The 20,407-nt window shown below is 40.0% G+C and overlaps 2 protein-coding genes across 2 annotated transcripts in view; one reads left to right on the top strand and one right to left on the bottom strand.

The window, feature by feature from the left end:
- The window catches only part of OPRM1 (opioid receptor mu 1), a 185,797-nt gene that overhangs the window by 18,986 nt on the left and 146,404 nt on the right, over positions 1-20,407 (bottom strand). The gene's annotated exons all lie outside the window — the stretch shown is intronic.
- IPCEF1 (interaction protein for cytohesin exchange factors 1) overlaps positions 1-20,407 on the top strand; it is an 80,457-nt gene that overhangs the window by 19,015 nt on the left and 41,035 nt on the right. The window contains exons 2-4 of the mRNA XM_062186958.1: positions 10,767-10,840; positions 12,706-12,777; positions 20,304-20,362. Of these exons, the coding sequence (XP_062042942.1) occupies positions 10,767-10,840; positions 12,706-12,777; positions 20,304-20,362 (205 nt within the window). The remainder of the gene's footprint in view (positions 1-10,766; positions 10,841-12,705; positions 12,778-20,303; positions 20,363-20,407) is intronic.

The raw sequence follows: 20,407 nt of genomic DNA, 5'->3' as shown, positions 1-20,407 counted from the left end.
GAAAGCTGAGATGCAGACACTGCTATGCAGAGGGCTCAGCCGAGTCCAGCAGTTATTGTACATTGCCTGTTTCTTCCTGGGTCATTCTTTGACTTTTGTTTTGCTTTTTTTCACTCCTTTTCTTCATTCCCTAGAGTTAATGGAAATACAATCTTAAATTAATATAGGTTTAACCATTTTGCAGTGTTTCCTATGTCTCTGTTGATTCTATCTGTATCTGCATTGTCAAGGTGGGGACAGTGACACAGAGAGGATAAGTGTGCTACTAAGATCACAGGGATTTGTGATTCCAAATCCAGGGTTCTTTCTTCTGTGTCATGTTCTGATTGCAGGTTCTGTTCTCCTCCTGTTTTAGCTGGGAAGATGTTCTTCAGTTGCATGTTAAGATTACTAAACTGAATTCTGGTCCTGGTTTAAGTTGTGTCATTTTATTAATGTCACATAATTTTCCCATTTTATAATGCCAGTCTAATTTAGTGTTCTATGTTTGAAACTGATCAGTTTCATGAGTTCCAATACTTGGAGTGAGATTAAATTTCCTCAAAAGGCAGTGATAAAAGTACCTCACTGGCATATGGTTAACACTCCATAATTGTAAACTTTTCTTATGTGTCACTCAAGATTGTTATATGTCTTAAAAACATTTCAGGCTGGTGCCGCTGTTCAATAGGCTAATCCTCTGCCTGCGGCGCCGGCACACCAGGTTCTAGTTCCGGTGGGGGCGCCGGATTCTGTCCCGGTTGCCCCTCTTCCAGTCCAGCTCTCTGCTGTGGTCCGGGAGTGCAGTGGAGGATGGCCCAAGTGCTTGGGCCCCTGCACCCACATGGGAGACCAGGAGAAGCACCTGGCTCCTGGCTTCAGATCAGCGCAGTGCGCTGGCCTCAGCGTGCCAGCCACAGTGACCTTTGTGGGGTGAACCAACGGAAAAGGAAGACCTTTCTCTCTGTCTCTCTCTCTCTCTCACTGTCCACTCTGTCTGTCAAAAAAAAAAAAAAAAAAAAAAAAAAACCAAACCAAAACAAAAAATATTTCAGAGCCTGTGCCTTGGCTCACTTGGTTAATCCTTTGCCTTGTTGTGCCGGCATCCCATGTGGGTGCCAGGTTCTTGTCCGGGTTGCTCCTCTTCCAGTCTAGCTCTCTGCTGTGGCCCAGGAGGGCAGTGGAGGATGGCCCAGGTGCTTGGGCCCCTGCACCTGCATGGGAGATCAGGAGGAAGCACCTGGCTCCTGGCTTTGGATGGGCGCAGCGCTGGGCATAGTGGTCATTTGGGGAGTGAACCAACGGAAGGAAGACCTTTCTCTCTGGCTCTCTCTCTCTCACTGTCTAACTCTATCTGTAAAATAAATAAATTAAAAAAAAAAAAGCATTTCAAGAATTCTCACTGTCAGGCCTGCTTCTAATACCTAGAAGAAAACCAACCAAACCCAACAAAAACTCATTTTTCTTAGATCTTGTTCTGTGCTTGTTGCAGCCCGAGGCTCAGTGTGGCTCTCTGCCACTCCATGCGAGGCTTGCAGAATAGGCATTGCTTGGGTTCATGAATCTTCACATTTCCTTCCTTCTTTTTTTTTTTTTTTCTGAAAAGGAGTTACTCATTTGTTTGAAAGGCAGAATTACACAGAGATGGAGAGACACAGAGAGATCTTCCATCTGCTGGTTCATTCCCCCAAAAGCCCATAATAGCTAGAGTTAAGCTAGGTCAAAGCCAGGGGCTGGGAACTCAGTTAAGGTCTCCTATGTCAGTGGTAGGAATCAGGCTCTTGAGATGTTACCTGCTGCCTCCCAGGGTGAGTATTAGCAGAAAAATGAGCCAGGACTGGTACCCAGGCACTCCAATATGGGTGCAGGTTTCTCAAATATCTGAACAAATATCTACCCCTACATGGTTTCTTTCTACAGATGCAGGCAATTATATATTGAGTCATATCTCATATACAAAATTAGTATACTATATACTTACTATACCTTACTATTTCTCTTCTATGATCTGGAGATTATATGTATGTACATCATTTTGTATAGTTAGTCATTCATTGTATGTGAATACTATTTATTGAACTGTCTTATGATAGACATTTGTATTTTTATAGACTTTTATAAATACAAATATGCTGCAGTATACATGTTTTCAAAGATGTATTTTTGATCCTGGAAGCAGTATTTCTGGTCTAAAAGATAAAGGCATTTTGCTAGTTACCACCTAGTTTTCTTTCACTGGGTTCCATTTTATGTTACCACCAGCAATGTATGAGCATGACATCTCTGTGGAACTTGAAATTTAGCAATAAATTTTATTTGCGTTTGTCTCAATCTCAGTTGACTTTCAGCTTATCTTTAGAGAACAAAATGCATATTTCTCCAGTGGTTGCAAGCCTGTGTGCACCATGAGAATTTAGTGCCATCTGGTTCAAGGTAGCATGGGAATGAGCCACTCTGCTTAGACTTTAGATCACATCTATTTCGCACATGCTGGAATTCTCACTGCAGAACTGGGAAAATGGGGAATTCGAGAGTTTTGCAGATTTTTCCGATTCTGAAATTCATTGGATAACTTCACTTAAATTTATTTAAAGTAATTCCAAAAATTTTAAATCCATATTCATTTGTAAACACAATAGCATATTACAAAGAAGTCTGTTTTTTAAAACTGTTTTTCCTCACATTTAGGATATTATTTATTTTAAGGATTATAGTTTATAATTTACTTAATAGCAGGCTTTGGGAGAAAATGCTCACATGAAAATAAGAGGATGCATAAATTCTAAGGTGCCATTTGGAAAATTATTGAAGGGCAACAAAATCAGTTCTCTTAGAATCAAGGAAATATGGTTCCACTGAAAACAGAGATAACTATGCTTGTATTTTTAACCATGACACACATAATCATTTCCTTTATTACTGGTAATTTGTTTCTGATCTGTCTTCTTTGACCTACTTAGCCTTTAAGTGTTATACATGACTCTTTCTCGAGCTCTGTCCTGCCTTCCTGACCTCTGTAGCTACTTAAGAAGTACTTTGTCTATTTTACATGGTACATGTGGTAGCAAAAATCTAAACTTTGTCATTATTTATTTTTTGTGTAAATATTACCATCTAATGCCCTATTTTCATTACTTTCATAAAAGCCTTTATTTTATAGAACAGCTTTAGATTCATGGCACCATTGAAGGGAAGATACAGAGATTTCCCGTTTGCTCCCTACACTTACACATGTATAGAGTCTGTCATTATACACACCTCCAGCAAAGGGATGTGTTTGCTGCAGTCGGTGACTCTCTATGAAGATATGTCAACACCCAGAGCCTGGTACAAGAGGGTTCACTTGATGCTGTGCATTCTCAGGCTGTGGTCAAAGGTATAACAACCTGTATCCACTAGTGTAAAATTGGGGTATTTTCACTGCTCAAAAAATCTCTGTGCTCTGCCATTTAAATATTAAAATATGATGCCCTATTTAGTTAATTTTTAAAAAATATATAAATTGTGTCAAGGCTTTTATAAAATATTTATCTATGTAAAATCTCTATAAGCCAAACGAAATCATAATTAACTTAAACCATTGGATATTAGAAATACTAGCTCAACTTTGTGTCTAAAACTTGGACAGATTGTATTAAGTCATAAATCAATTATTAGAGGCCTTGTTTTGCACCTTCTTCCAGGTCTTACTGAATGTCAAATAAGAGGAACTTTTCATCCATAGTTTTTATTTCCCCAAAAATTTGCCTGCATCTTGTGTTTTTAAAGATGGCTCTATTGGTAACCAGCTTTGTGGTGTAGTGGGTAAACCTGCTGCTTGCAATGCCTGCATCCCATATGGACTCTGGTTTGTGTCCCAGCTTCTCCACTTCTGGTCCAGCTCCCTGCCAGTGGCCTGGGAGGAGCAGTGGAGGATGGCCCAAGTGTTTGGGACACTGCCACCCATGTGGGAGATGGAGATGAGGCTTCTGGCTCCTTGTTCCAGCCTGGGTCAGCCCTGGCCACTGTGGCCATCTGGGGAATGAAACTGCATGAATAGAGGATCTCTCTGTCTCTCCCTCTCTCTCTGTAGCTCTTTCAAATAAATAGATAAATTTTTTAAAAAAGATGGTTAGATGGTTTTATTCAGGTACATTTCATGAATCATAAAATTTGCCCTGTTTAAATTTACTATTTAATGATTTTTGATGGATTTACTGAGTGATTAAGTATCATAATAATTCAGTTTTAGGCCTTTTCATCGTACTGCTAAGATACTTCTTGTCCATTACGGTTAATCTCCATTCCTACCCCTGGAAAGCACATTTGCACTTACTACCTATGTATATTCCATACAAATGGAATTTGCAATCCTATGTAGTATCTGATTTTCACTAATATAATGTTTTCATAGCTTACCCATGCTTTAACTTGTGTTGGTACTTTGATTATTTTTATTACTAAATAGAACTCTATTGTATGAATATGTCACTCTATTTACCAGTTGATGGACAGTTAGGTTGTTTCCAGTTTGGGGCTATTATGAATAGTGCGGCTATAAATATTTGCATGCAAATCTTTGCGTGGGCATATGCTTTTACTTCTCTTGGGTAGATACCTAGGCATGGAATTGCTGGGTCCAATGGTAATTACATGTTAATATTTTTTATAACCCGCTTTCCAGATTGGCTTCTAATCTTAGTGCTTTCATTCTTTTTGGAGTAAAAGGATAATGTTGCTATCTACCGTTTTTTAAAAAGTTTTTTTTTATTTGAAAGGTGGAGGGGAGGAGAGAGGGAGGGAGGGCGGGGGGAGAGAGAGAGAGGGAGAGAGGGAGAGAGGGAGAGGGAGAGAAAGAGAAAAATATCTTCCATCTGCTGGTTCACTCCCCAAATGGCTGCAAAGGCTGGAGCTGGGCCAATCCCAATCCAGGAGCCAGGAGCTTCTTCTGGGTCTCCCACATGGGTTCAGGGGCCAAAGGACTTGGGCCATCTTTTGCTGCTTTCCCAGGTCTATTAGCAGGGAGCTGAATCTGAAGTGGAGCAGCCGGTATGCCACAGTGCCAGCCCCAGGATAATGTCGCTATCATTCATTTATTCATAAAACTGTTTATTCCACACCTATTGAAGACCTACTTTGTACATAAATAGTACATAAGTAAGAGAATTATTTTCTTCAAAGTAGTCTTTAGAGATGCAGGCAATTATCTGAATAACTACAATGAGAGAATTCTGAATGTTGGTAGCAAACTGGAAGATACCTATTGCAGGCCTGGGGAGCAGGGGAAAATTTTGGAGATATTCACACCTGAATCGAATCCTGGAAACTTTTATGGGGGAATGAAGTAGGAGGGCAATTGTGGGTCCACCGGGCAACCTGTTCTGCCCATTTCTCAGAACTGCTTTACTCGGGATCCGTTTTACTTTTTTCCATAACAGTTGTGGCTTACAGCACTCTGTGTAATTTGTGTGTTTTCATGTGGAATTGTTGTCTCATTTCCCTAGACAGAAGAGATCTCTCATTTGTCCTTGTCCTCATTTCCCCATATGTCTGACACAGTGCCTGATTCACAGAGGGTACCCTATAAATATCTGTTGAATAAATGAGAGTGTAAAACCCTAGAGGTAAATAAGAGCAAACATTCCAGGCAGATGTAAATGCAAGTAACTCATGACACAAGAAATATAGGCAACAACCCTTTTCTCCTCCTGACATTTTAGCACTGTTTTGATAAAAATGTTTGTTTAGTGCTGCCTAATGACAGCAACTGCACATGACATCGCATTGAGAGGATTAAAGGCAGAGATGCTAGGAAAAGTGGATGACGTGCTGAGTTGTGAGGAGGAAGACCTCTGAGACTGCAGATTAGCATGACAAACTAAGCTGCTATGTGCTTCAGGATTTAAGACTAGACAATGGCCAAAAGACAGTCTGATACCTGCTGCAAGACAATCTTTTTAATCACATAAAAATTCAGAGGAAAGCATGCAAGTACCAATGCAAAAGTTTCCAGTGACTTTTTAGAAAGTTAAAAATCCTTGAAGAGTATGTACGTTATAGGCAAGGCGCAATCTGAGAAGTAGGAGGAAACAGAGAAGGAAACTACTATTCTCTCAAAGTTTGCCCACTGTGACTGTCACTGTTGAGTCTTTTTTTTTTTGACAGGCAGAGTTAGCGAGAGAGGGAGAGAAAGAGAGAAAGGTCTTCCTTTACCGTTGGTTCACCCTCCAATGGCCGCTGCGGCTGGCACACGGCGCTGATCCAAAGCCAGGAGCCAGGTGCTTCCTCCTGGTCTCCCATACTGGTGCAGGGCCCAAGCACTTGGGCCATCCTCCACTGCACTCCCGGGCCACAGCAGGGAGCTGGCCTGGAAGAGGGGCAACCGAGACAGAATCCGGCTCCCCGACCGGGACTAGAACCCAGTGTGCCGGTGCTGTAGGCGGAGGATTAGCCTAGTGAGCCGCTGCGCCGGCCTTGTTGAGTCATTTTTGTAAATCAAATAAGCAAGGACCAATTTTAGCAGTTATTTGTGATTTTTGAATACAGCTCAAATGTATTTAAAATAATGAAAAAATGTCTTTCTTTATAAAGGGAAGATTCACTGTGGGGGAGAATGATAATGATAAGGTATCTTTATTCAAATTTATTTGGTCTTTTATATGAGGGAATCTCAGGCATTTCAGTTATGCAGATAAAGACTGCCCAGATTACAACTTATGTTTTATATTGATATATTTTAAATGAATAAAAATATTAGTAAAATATCTATGTATATATACATACGTGTTTTATTTTTGTTGATTGCTACTTGTGTCATTATCACTTGAGATGGACTTCTTGTGCTACAAATAAATTGTTTAGAGACTTCTTGTGATATAAATTAGGTTGTTCATTCTATTTCAGCCTCATGTAAGTATCGTTTTATTTTTTGTTTAAGTTTTTTTCTGTTGTTTTTGGTTGACTAGGAGACTGGGACATTAGAGATGATGAAAGTGTGGAATTAATCAAGCTTGATCATAAAGAGCTTTTGTACTTGGCTAAGGCATTTAGACTTTATCCAAAGGCAATTGGGAGCCATGCAGAGTTTTAATTAGAGAAGTGACATGAAAAATGTTCATGATGTAAACTGAAATGCCTGTGATTTGAACACTAAATTGGATGAGAGGAGAGAATTAGGGAGAAAGGGAACAGTTTCAAAAACTTTTGCAGTAATTCAGGAGGTTAATGGTGATCAGAGGGAGGGGTAGATAACAGACTGAAGAAGCCCTGTGGCAGACAGATCAATGATACTACCTTCCTTATACTTGCCTGGGTGCTGAGGAGGGCATGCAAGTGTCAGAGATATCTCAAGACTGCCTTTTTTTGGCAACTAAATAGAAATTAGTATGGTTCATTATAGTAGAGAACACAGGAGAAAGAGGAGCAGATATGTCTTGGGGTCAGATAACGAATTTGGTTTTTATTTGTCACTACTGGAAAGCCCATGGAATGCTCTTGTGTATAGGCACATACATTAGGTAGTTGGGAATCTGGGAGAGAAGCTCCAGGGTTGAACCTCAGTTTGAGGTGCAGATTTTGGATATGTGTGTACAATGACGACGGATGAAACCATAAAATGTGTATGATTTTCATAGAGAGTGTTGGAATGAAAGGAGGGTAGGTCTGTGGACAGAACTCTAGGGAACCCTTCCACTTTAGAAGTAGACATGGTAAGAAGGCTCCATAAGGCAGCAAGTGGTAGTTAGAGGAAAAGAAGTGTGGCAGTAATGTGTTGTCAGAAAAGGCAAAATAAGAAATTTCAAGAGGAATGGATGGGCTGTAGTAACGGTTACCAGAGTCCCATCAAGTGAGGACTCAAATGGGTAGATGGGGGTTAGTAGCATGGAAGTCACTGGGGTTCATGGTATCTATAGTTTGTCTGGAACAATGAGCTTAGCAAGGAGTAGGAAGAGGAAACAAAGATTGACTATAATATTTTCTTTCTAAATCTGTTATGGGAATTTACATAAGACTACTTTAGCCTAACATAAATTTTAAAAATTGAGATGAAAGTTGCATAATACAAATTTAACTAATTTAAAGTAAGCAATCCAATGGCTTTTAGTGCATTCGGGATATTGTGCAACCTCCTCCTCTATTTAGTTCCAAAACATTTTCTTCACACCAAAAGGGAACTCCAGATCCTTTGAGCAGTTTCTCCTCCTCCCCCTCTTTTTACAGCTCCTGGCAACTTCCAATCTATGTTCTGTCTACACTGATTTCCCACTCTGGGCATTTCATATAACTCGCACCATACAGTGTGTGACTTTTTGTGTCTGCTTTCTTTCACTTCACATGATGTTTTTGAAGTTCATCATGTAACATGTACCAGTACCTCGTCTTTTCTTGGTTGAGTAGTAGTTTATTGGGTGGACATGTGACACTTTGTTTACTCTTTCATCTGTTGATGATATTCAGGTGTTCTCACCTTTTGTTGTGAACAGTGCTTCTGTGGACGTGCACCTGGTTGAGTGCCTGTTTTCAATTTGGGGGGTATATATCTAGAAGTGGAATTGTTTGAAAAAGTATACTTTTTCAAAATTATACTTTTACATGTTGTTAATTGAGAACCCACACCAAACATGGTACATTATACAAAAGGTAGACAATATAATCTTCAAACACTTTATATTTTCTGTGAGATAGGATTTGTGAAATTACCATCCAGGACTAAATGGAAAATCAATAGGTAAGTTGAGTATATACACACACACATACACATACAAACACACATAAATGAAGATACATATGAAGGTATTTAAAATTTTTTTTTTTAACAGGCAGAGTGGATAGTGAGAGAGACAGAAAGAAAGGTCTTCCTTTTTGCTGTTGGTTCACCCTCCAATGGCCGCTGCGGCCGGCGCATCTCGCTGATCCGAAGCCAGGAGCCAGGTGCTTCTCCTGGTCTCCCATGCGGGTGCAGGGCCCAAGGACTTGGGCCATCCTCCACTGCCTTCCTGGGCCATAGCAGAGAGCTGGCCTGGAAGGGGGACAACCGGGATAGAATCTGGCACCCCAACCGGGACTAGAACCCGGTGTGCTGGTGCTGCAAGGCAGAGGATTAGCCTGTTAAGCCACGGTGCCGGCCGGTATTTTAAATTTTTTAAAAAATGGAATTAAAAGATAAGTTTATTTTAGAACAAAAATGAAATCCATGCATAATTTTTCATAATATGCATGCCCATGAACTTTCTGAAAGCCCCATGTATATGTATGTGTGTGAATAACTATGTATTCACTCAGTACACACACATACATGTTATGCATATATCCTTTTTAAGACGGAAGTACCCATTAGGACTGAGTTTTGAATCTTATAAGAATAAGATATTTCAATTGAATGACTTGGATAAATTGAATCATTTAGTAGAGAGATGGGCGTAGGGATGATGTCTCAGAGCTTAATTTTTTTGAAGAAGGATTGCAGGTTGCTCACCAGTTGGCAATACAGGAGAGAGACATAGAATGCAGAAATGATTGAAGAGCACCCATGGCACTAATTTAATAGCTAGCCAGCTTTCAAAATTAGCATTGTATTGCAGAAACCATTTTATTCCTCTCCCTATGACCCCTGACTTACTTATGTTGAATCTTGTGGACTACTTAGAAATTTTTCTACTCAGAAATGCCAGTGTAGATGAAAGATTTGTTTTGTTTGGGAGAAACAGTGTAGCTTAGTGGCTCAGTTAAGCTTCATTCATAAAACACAGATTAAGAAATTCTTAAGGGGCAGCATTGTGGCATGGTGGGTAAAGCCAATACTTGTGACACCAACATCCCATATGAATACCAGTTTGAGTCCCAGCTGCCACACTTCCAATCCAGTGCCCTGCTGATGTGTCTGGAAAAGCAGCAGAGTATGGTCCACCCTGCCATCCACATGGGAGACCCAGAAGAAGCTCTTGGCTCCTGGCTTCACTCTGACCCAGTCCTATTGATTATGGCCATTTGGACATGACCAGTGGATAGATCTGTCTCTCTCTCCCTGTAACTCTGCCATTCAAATAAGCAAATGCATCTTAAAGTAACAGTTCCTAGAAAGATGAGAGTGTGATTATATTCCTATGATAGTTTTGGCAATAGTCATTCTATGTCCTCAAATGTGTTATACTACCCCTCCAAACCTCCCCACGATCTGTCCTTTTTGGGAATTGATCATGAAGTTGAGATTCTGTAAGTTGTGGCTATGTGATTTAATCAAGGCTCTGCCTACAGATTTGGATGAGTAAATAATATTTGTTGAGTGTCTGAGTGTTTTATTTATCTGAACTCATCTATGTCATAACAACCAGTAAGTGGTAGACCCATGATAGGGATGTAGAATTGCTGACTCCAAAGTCAGGGCTCTGTCCACTGTATAAGGAGTACCAATGAGGTTTTACTTTATATTTTTATAGTTAACTGGAGTATTAGGATGAGAACAATGCCGGGATGCCTGTGGGCTCCACAAAAGTAGGGATCTTATGGGTTATATTTTCCATAAAAACTATGAGTGTAGGGGCAGGTCCTCTGTTTGCCAAATGTTGACCATCCTTAATCTGTGTTATGTTATGGCTCATGGAGAGATTTGGGGTGAATTATCAGGAGAATATTAATTTCTCTCACAAACTATGTGTCTGGGATAGGCTTGTGGTTAATTAATGTTGATTCAGGGAGATGTTGTTTGAGTCTCTTTCACTTATACAATCTCTAGTATGTGTTTATGATCTTATAAACCAGTTGCTAGGATTGATGCATTTATTATTGTTTCTGGACTGCATTTGTTTCAGGCAGAGAAAGCCGATGGATTTGTCAATCTGCCTGATTTCACCATAGAAAGAGCATCCGAATGCAAGAAAAAACAGTAAGTTGTCTCTCATCCTCCACAAAACTCTGAGCCAGGACACTCTCCATTTTAAATGTTCATAGATTTGGAAATGAGTACAGGTAACATCCAAAAACCTGAGAATTTCGAGCATTATGGATTGGCAACCTAAGTGGTAATAGAAACATTTAACCTCTCATTTCCTGAAATTTCATTTTGTGGAGCAGATGGATTTTAAAACCCTTATGAAACATTGGCATGGAATGTTGTTGATGGCTGTGTCTATGAGGGAATAAAAAACAAGCTCCTACCCAGAACTGGCAGGGGGTTCAGATGTCAAGGTTTTAACCTTGTAAAGAGAAGAAATGGATCGAACAGGACTCACCAGTTTCAGATATGATTGCATGACCAATTTCTCTTTCTTAGTTCACAGAATTGCTAGTAGCACCCTTGGGATTTAATTCTTAGATGCCTTAAGCATGGAGATTATATTCTGGCATAATTTAAATCTGAGAGAATTGAGAACCAAGAGGAAGCAAATTCATGGTCCTTATACTGCTGAGAAGGAAACAGCCTAGAGAGGGTAACTTACCTAGTGCTCCCAGGGGAGCTGGCTCTGGACCCAGGCATCCAGACACCCAGCCAAATCCTCTATATATGATAGCCTCCTGCTGTGTTTTGCATATGTAACATTTTTCATTCGTTTTATTCCTTCTTCTACATTTGACATTTTTTTTCAATCTTATCAGAAAGGAGTATTTCCCTATTGACTTTTTTAAAAAAAGATTTATTTTTATTTATTTGAAAGTCAGAGTTACACAGAGAGAGGAGAGGCAGAGAGAGAGAGAGAGAGAGAGAGAGAGAGAGGTCTTTCATCTGCTGGTTCACTCCCCAACTGGGTGCAATGGCTGGAGCTGCGCCTATCCAAAGCCAGGAGCCAGGCATTTCTACTGGGTCTCCCACATGGGTGCAGGGGCCCAAGGACTTGGGCCATGTTCCACTGCTGTCCCAGGCCATAGGAGAGAGCTGGATCAGAAGCTGGATCAGAGAGCAGCCGGGTCTCCAACCAGCGCCGATATGGGATGCCAGCACTTCAGACCAGGTCGTTAACCTGCTGCATCACAGTGCCAGCCCCATTCCTGTTGACTTTTGTTACTAGTTGCCACAACTGATTGTTTTCTTCTAAGAAAATTAACAAACTGGAGTCAGCTTTTAGTTTTTGCCTCACTGAGCTGTATGTGTCCAGAGATGCACAAAGGTGTTGATTTTAACTGTTTTTTTTTTTTTAACTGTTGTTGTTTTTAACTGGTTGTTTATGAAAACTTGGCTTGTACTGCAGACTTCCATTTTAAATAGTCAAGTATCAACACTTTGTCATCTTTAATATTTTATACTTCCTTTAAACTAAAATCTACATTACATTTTCCTTTACTAATAAAGAGTGCTTTGGATAAGGTTTTTGATACAGTGTGGAAGTTCCATTCCTGAATATACTTCTATAAACAAATTCTTCTTATAGTTAATTGAGCTTGAGTGCATACTTAGTGTGAAAGAGCTGATCTCAATATGCTGAACTGGCATTTCTGTCACTCTAAATTTTAATTTATTGTATCTTTATGGCAATGCAGTTAACAAATGAAAATAAAAGGATTTTCCATCCATATGTTTTCAATGAAAACTATTGACTGGCTTTAACTCAGTTCTTCTTTAGATATTCTGACATGATAAACTGACCCTCAGTACCTTATAAGAAATAAGGACTAAACAATAGCTATTTAATGTGGCTAAATTATTTTTTTATAAATTTACAAGAAAGGAGATGAATGTACAATGCTGGTATTTGATTCATTTACTTTCAGATCTGGTACTGATTTCTCATCTGTTTTTGTTTTTCTCTTTTCAAGTGCATTTAGAATCAGCCATCCACAGATCAAGACTTTTTATTTTGCAGCTGAAAATTTGCAGGAAATGAATGTGTAAGTAGAGGAAATTGAAAAATCCAACTCTTTTGGGGAATAGATTTACTTTAGCCATGCAATGGAATTTTGAGCATTTTTTCATATCAATTTTTTATTTATTCATTTTACTTTAAGGATTAAAATATTTAGCAACTATAAAGTCTTCTTCCTTTCTTTAGTATTTGGAAGCATTTTGGAACACAGAATACATCAAGATAGCTATTGTAGGAAGATTAATTGTAAGATTCTTCAAAGTTGAGCAAAGAGTAGATAGAAGTCATAAGACAATGTTAGAATGAGAATCAGCATCACAAGGAGAAAGACTTTATTTTGTAATTGATCTTGTAGCTTTCAGAATGCTTATGCAAAATACCTCTATAGCATTTAAGGAGAGCTGTGTAATTATCCTGGTGATTCAGATATGTATCACCTCTTCAAATCTCATCCTGAACATTTTGCAAAATGCCCTTGCTGAGAGTGCATCTACCTCGGGATTTTACACCCCTATCATTTTCTGCTGGCTTGGACTGTTTATGTGGAGGTCTGCCTACCCTGTGCCCTCCACTCCTGATTAACATCACTGCTGTGGCCATAGTGGCTCTTTTTTGAATGAGGCTGAAGCTGAGGTACTGCCTTCAGGCATCAGAGAGCCTTTCATTTAATTTAAGCTTAATTCTCAGACTTCTTAGTGTCTCTCTTTACCTTCACATAACAATTAAAATATGTTTATGGACCACTTACTCTGTGTCCCATTTTAGTAGATGTTGGGCAGTAGTTAAAAAGACATAACTCTTCCAGTCATAAACCTATAGATTAATCTATTTTATTTATGCATGATGATTTCCTTACCAGTCTACCCTATGTAATGTTCCTTTGGCCTCTTGTTCTAGCAACTTAAAGGAAGAGAAACCAGCTGCTTTTTGCCAAACATATTCACACACACACAGAATTTCTTACAGGACATCCCGGCAGCTAGAAGCATGCTTATCTGTCCTCTACGTTTATCTGCTCACACATCTGCTCTGACAGGGCACAAAGTTGGAAACACTGAGTTAGACATAACCAGGCAAGGAATTGACAACTGAGCCTTCCACACACGTCTGACTTACTTAGAATTGTTCCTATGATATTTCTAATGTTAACATGTTCCTTAGGCTTTCTCCAGCATTTGAGACATTTGAGAATAGTTAGAGCAGACACAGCAAAGAAGAGGACTTAAATGCTTCACAAAGTCTTAACTTATTTGCATGGGTCACTGAATTCCGTTGAAGAGCAAACCCTTGCCATGTAGGTGGTGTGTGGGGAGGTGTGAGGCCCTGCCCAGCAGTACTGGGAGCCCTGTGATGCTGAGTGTCACACACAGCTGAGCCATCAGGGAAGCCCCATGAGCGCTTCCCCTGCTTCTCTCACTAACTACACCTTTAACCCCATACCACACTCCCTTCCCATCACCATCCTCCGCACCCATCCTGGAGCTGATTCTTTCACGGTAGTTCTCAACAGCAAGGAGGGAGTGAGACTGAGAGTACCAGACAATTAATGGTCCCTAAGTGTTTTGTTACTAGTGAATGCTCTGCCCACACAGTAGAATGCATTTTTAAACCAGTGAAATTGTGAGAGACCCTTCCATGGGTCTGGGCTGCTCCTGCCCCCCTGCTGCTGCAGCCCCCATCTCTGGAGGTTCTGTTTGCATTTCCAGACCACTTATCTTCAGCTCTCCCTTCAGAGGTACTTTCTAATGGCAAGTAGAGTGGCCTGAGTATTAGCTCTAGATATTACATACTGACTGTATCCTGTGGTTGCATTTTCAAAGTCAAGATCCTATTGCCTATGTATGCTGTTATGCTTAAATTTGTTAATTTTCACTTGAAATTCTGTTAGTCTTATATTCCTGGTCTACAAACAAGGATCTGAATTGAAATTTGAACTTCAAGCATTTTGACCCCCATGTTTCCCATGTTTTTAAATCTCTCAGTGAACTTTACACTAGAAAGTTTCCTGTCAGGTCACTCATAGGTAAATGGCTCATTGATCTACATGCTGGAGTATAACATAATTTCCTATAATTATATTACCAGTTTTGAAATTTGGCATTGTGAAAATGATTTTTCTAATAGCCAACATGGTAGAGTTCTCTTGGCTGCCAGGTTAACTTTTTCACTTTTCCGTACATTATGTGGATGAGATTTATATTTTGCAGTTACACCTGAAGGTCTTCCTTTCTTAGTGATGTGGTCTGTTAAAGAAGCAAGTGATCCATCTGTGAATTCCTTGTTGAGACGTAGTGGTGTAAGGGGAGAGAGTGTGGCATTTTGTGTGATGAGTTTAATACCTGCCTCTGGCTCCAGACACCAGACTTGGAGGCAGCTGGTGATGGCTCAAGTAATTGGTTCCCTGCCACCCACATGGGAGTCCCAGATTAAGTTTCTGTTTTGTGGCTTTCATTCAGCCTGACCATGGCCCAGCCCTGGCCATTGAGGGCATTTAGGGGTGAACCAGCTGATGAGAGCATTGTGTCTTTCTCTCTCTCAAACATTTTAAGTACAGGGATAGTAAATAAAGGTAATGAAAGAGTTTCTAAGCAAAGTCTGGGGCTAGCTGCCTTTCTCAGACGTTGCTTGTGGGAAGAATGCTCTTGTTTTGTACATTTATGTCTTAACACTTATATCTCTCCAACACACACATTCAGATCAAGTTAATATACAACAAACTCCCAGGAAACATCTGTCATCTTCTTTTCTATAAATATAAGTTCTCTTGTGCATCCATCCATTTAGCCACAAATAGAAGTTTTCCTGCAGTCATGATGTCTAAAAAAGAAGGTCTTAGCAAAAAAGGTGCTCTAAACCAGTGACTCCTAGAAGGAAAGCATTCAGATAAGAGTCTGAGCAATCATTTTTTTCATAGCACATGATAATGGTGACAAAAGAAAAAAAACAAGGGGGCTCGAGTGTGGATAAGGGCTGAGAGGAAACTTTGTTATTGTCAATATTCTTCCATTTTCCTTTAATTCTGTGTTGGGGAAATAAGCTTAGAGTTGGCCTTATTTCAGGCATTTCTTTTTTTAAAATATTTATTTATTTATTCGAATGGAAGAGTTGCAGAGAGGCAGAGGGAGGGAGGGAGGGAGGGAGGGGGAGAGAGAGAGAGAGAGAGAGAGAGAGAGAAATAGAGAGAGAGAGAGAGAGAGAGAGAGAGAAAGGTCTTCCACCTGCTGGTTCATTCCCTAAAAATGGCCACAGTGGTTGGAGCTGAACTGATCTGAAACCAGGAGCCAGGAGCATCCTCTGGATCTCCCACATGGGTTCAGGGGCTCAAGGACTTGGGGTATCCTCTACTGCTTTCCCAGGCCATAGCAGAGAGTTGGATTGGAAGTGGGGCAGCCAGAACTTGAACTGGCACCCATATGGGATGACAGCACCGCAGGTGGTGGCTTTACTCCCTACGTCACAGAGCTGGTCCCATCAGGCATTCTTAATTCAAAAATTTTTTTGTCTACATTTTGTTTTTTCTTTTGGATTTTGTCCATTTTACTCTCAGATGCTTTCTTAAGGGTGGGGGTGGCATATTTGATTATGAAAGCAGACAAATGCTAAAAATTGCTATTTTTAAAAGTAAAGTATTAAATTGAATATGTTTGTCTAATCAGTGTTTTAAAATGTACCTGTAAATGTCTCTTTGAGTTAAATAATACATGAAACATATTCTTATAAGACTGTTAAATAAAATGGAAGTAGAAAACAAGAAAACTTCCCGCACCCCAGCCCTCCCCTTCCAAGTTAACTTCTTGTAGGAGTTGCCACTTTTAGCAGTGTGGTGTCTATCCTTCCTGAGACTTTACAATGAAGTCAATTCATGCACACGCAACATTCTACAGTTGTTTTTTTTTTTTTTTTTGACAGGGAGAGTGGACAGTGAGAGAGAGAGAGACAGAAAGGTCTTCCTTTGCCATCAGTTCACCCTCCAATGGCCGCTGTGGCCAGCGTACCATGCTGATCCAAAGCCAGGAGTCAGGTGCCTCTCCTGGTCTCCCATGCAGATGCAGGGCCCAAGGACTTGGGCCACCCTCCACTGCCTTCCCGGGCCACAGCAGAGAGCTGGACTGGAAGAGGGGCAACCTGGACAGAATCCAGCACCCTGACCGGGACTAGAACCTGGGGTGCTGGTGCTGCAGGCTGAGGATTAGCCCCTTGAGCCCCGGCGCTGGCCAACTCTACAGTTTTAGAAGTACATTAACGCAAAGCAAACACAATGTTCTATATTACTGTCTAGTGAACAGTAATTTGTTACAAATTTTCTACATCATTACAAAGTATCTTTCCATCTTAGACCTTTTATTAGCTTATTTGTTACACAGTATCAGTAGAATCAGTGTCAAAATTTATTTATCCATTTTTTAAATTAATGGATAATTATATTTTCTCAATTTTTTTCTTTTTCATTTTGTCATTCCCAGCCTGTTAGCAGTTAACATTCTCCCACTTTATTTATGTACATGAAGATGTGCTTTAAATGATAGAATTTACAATTTTAATTGTTGGGTGAAAGGGATGGGTATTTGAATTTTTAATAACAGTATGAAATTACCGCTCAAAATTGGCTATACTTATTTTCATGTTTAACTCAACAAAGGATGTGAATGCCCATTTTTCTATTTCCTTGTAGGTACCAAAAATTAATATTTTTTAAAGATTTATTTATTTAAATGAAAAGCAGAGTTAGAAGGAAGAATGGGGGAGACACACACATACACCACAAACACAGGAAGAGAGAGAGAGAGAGAGAGAGAGAGAGAGAGAGAGAGAGAGAGTTAGTTCACTTCTCAACTGGCCATAATAGCCAAGGCTGGGCCAGGCTGAGGACAAGAGCCAGAAGCTCCATCCAGGTCTCCTCTGTGTGTAGTAGGGGTCCAACCACTTGGGCCATCTTCCACTGCTTTCCTATACACATTAGCATAAAGTCAGATAGAACGTGGAGCAGCCAGACTCAACCAGTGCTCTTACGGGATGCCATTATTGTTGGCGGTGGCTAAACTTGCTGTACCACAATATCAACCCCAACAATATTTTAAATTTTTGCCAATCTAGTGGAGAAAAATTGTTTCCTGTGTTTAAACATGCATTCCCCAATATGCTATTGAGGCTAAGGATATTTTCAGTGTGTTTATTAGCAATTGTATTTGTGTATATGTGTGTGATTTTCTGTTTCTATGTTTTGTCTGTTATTCTACTAGGACTTGAAAAACACTTTTGGGTTCCTGGGCCCTAGTACTTCTTAAACAGTCATTAGAGAACTCATGTTTGTCATAGTGGTTAAGAGACTTTCTTAAAGGAGACTGTGGTTCACCCTCCTTCTTGGAGAGATTTTTATTTTGTTTAATTTTAAAAATCAAATACCTTTTGTCTGTAAAAAATAATGGGCACAGCAAAACACTGGCATGTTGAAGGTTGGATAGGATTGCTGAATCATTGACAACTGTAGACTTGGGAATGTGCAATACTTACATCATTATGTCAACATTGCATGCTAGAGTTCACGCGACATGGCAGAACCTGAAGAAATGAAAGCATAAATGAATTGACAAAAATGTATAATATTATTGTTGATTTCTTTGGCTACTATTAAATGCTCAAAAAAAAGAATGCACAATATAGAGTATTTAAAAAGATACAGAAAACTATAAATAAGTGGGAAATAAATCACCTAGATTTTTAACACCTTAAAACAAAACTTTACCTTTTTTTAAATTAAGATTTATTTATTTATTTGAAAGAGTTACATAGAGAGAGAAGGAGAGGCAGAGAGAGAAAGAGGTCTTCCATCTGCTGGTTCACTCCCCAATTGGCTGTAACGGGCAGAGCTGCCCCGATCCGAAGCCAGGAGGCAGGAGCTTCTTCTGGTTCTCCCACGCAGGTGCAGGGACACAAGAATTTGGGCTGGGTTTTACTGCTTTCCCAGGCCATAACAGAGAGCTGGCACCCATATGGGATGACGGCAATGCAGGTGGTGGCTTTACCCGCTACACCACAGTGCCAGCCTCAACACTTTACCTTTAAGTAGCTTTAAAGATTACTTAGTTTTTTTTTTTTTTTTTTTTTACAGGCAGAGTGGACAGTGAGAGAGAGACAGAGAGAAAGGTCTTCCTTTTGCCGTTGGTTCACCCTCCAATGGCCGCCGCGGTAGCGCGCTGCGACTGGCGGTGCTTCTCCTGGTCTCCCATGGGGTGCAGGGCCCAAGGACTTGGGCCATCCTCCACTGCACTCCCTGGCCACAGCAGAGAGCTGGCCTGGAAGAGGGGCAACCGGGACAGAATCGGTGCCCCGACCGGGACTAGAACCCGGTGTGCCGACGCCGCAAGGCGGAGGATTAGCCTAGTGAGCTGCGGCGCCGGCCTAAGATTACTTAGTTTTAAGTAATTAAAAGATTGAATATATAGCTAGGGATCATGATAGATAAAATTATGTGTTATTTTTTAAAACTGTATTTTAAAAAATGTGTTCCGAACTAAGCCTTTGTAAAGGAACTACACTAGTAAAAAGACCAAGCCAGGTTTAAATACCTCAATGTTTATCTATTTCTATTTTTCTTATTGATACTTAACTTAAATTCATTTTCAATAAAATGGTACATCAACAAAGGCAAGACATAGTCAATTTTTATTTTACCTAAAATTCTTCAAAGAATTAAAAATTCCCCTTCTTAGGGAAGACCTAGTTAAAGAAGATCTAGCCAGATCTTTTTCATTTTGGCATAAAAATATTCCTAGTAATTAAACAGGTGGTCTTTGTTTTTCTGAAATAAACTATCATAATTAAAAATTTGTGGCCTAGCAGTGAAAATGCTATTTGGGATGCCTGCATCTCATTTCAGAGTGCCTGGGTTCAAATCCCGGCTCTGCATCAGATTCCAGCTTCCTCCTGATGCACACCCTGGGAAACAGAAGGTAATGGTTCAGATCCTTGGGTCCCTGATGCCCACGTGGGAAATGCTGATTGAGTTCAGGGCTCCTGGCTTTGGCCCAACACTGGCTGCTGCAGACATCTGGGGACTGAATCAATGAGTGGAAGATTTCTTTCTTTCTCTTTGTCTTTGTCTGACTCCCTGTCTTTCTGTCTTTCAAATTAAAAATAAACAGGTTTAAAAAAGAATTATAGTGATGGAAATTCAATTGCCAAGTTATTAGATTATTTGATAAAGGTTTTGATGGTTGCTAACATCTCAAATGCAGAGTTACAGAAGAAGATGTGTTTGTCCAGATGTTTCGGATGGCTACTGTAACATCCACACTAACCAAGTGAATGATGTGCCATCTCACCTGAAAAGGCTATCCTGAGTAAGGAGGGCCTGTATTAAGTTAAACCAGAGACCTTAGCTTTTGGTGCCACAAACTTATGCTGTTTTGGGGAAATGTTCAGACTGACAGATTTATGACTTTATCTCATTACAAATTCTTGCACAAGACACTCCTTCAGGGTCTATGGGAAGGGTGACTAGATAGGGGCCAATCTCTTTAGTCAGATATTTACATTCTATTTGAATTTCAGGTGGTTAAATAAACTTGGATTAGCCGTAATCCATCGTGAATCTACTACAAAGGATGAAGGTATGTTCTATTTTAAATTTCTGAAAATTTAGTAAGAATATTAGA

Source organism: Lepus europaeus, chromosome 3 (genome assembly GCF_033115175.1).
Source record: "Lepus europaeus isolate LE1 chromosome 3, mLepTim1.pri, whole genome shotgun sequence".
NCBI lineage: Eukaryota > Metazoa > Chordata > Mammalia > Lagomorpha > Leporidae > Lepus > Lepus europaeus.
This window is presented reverse-complemented; position numbering and strand designations above follow the sequence as displayed.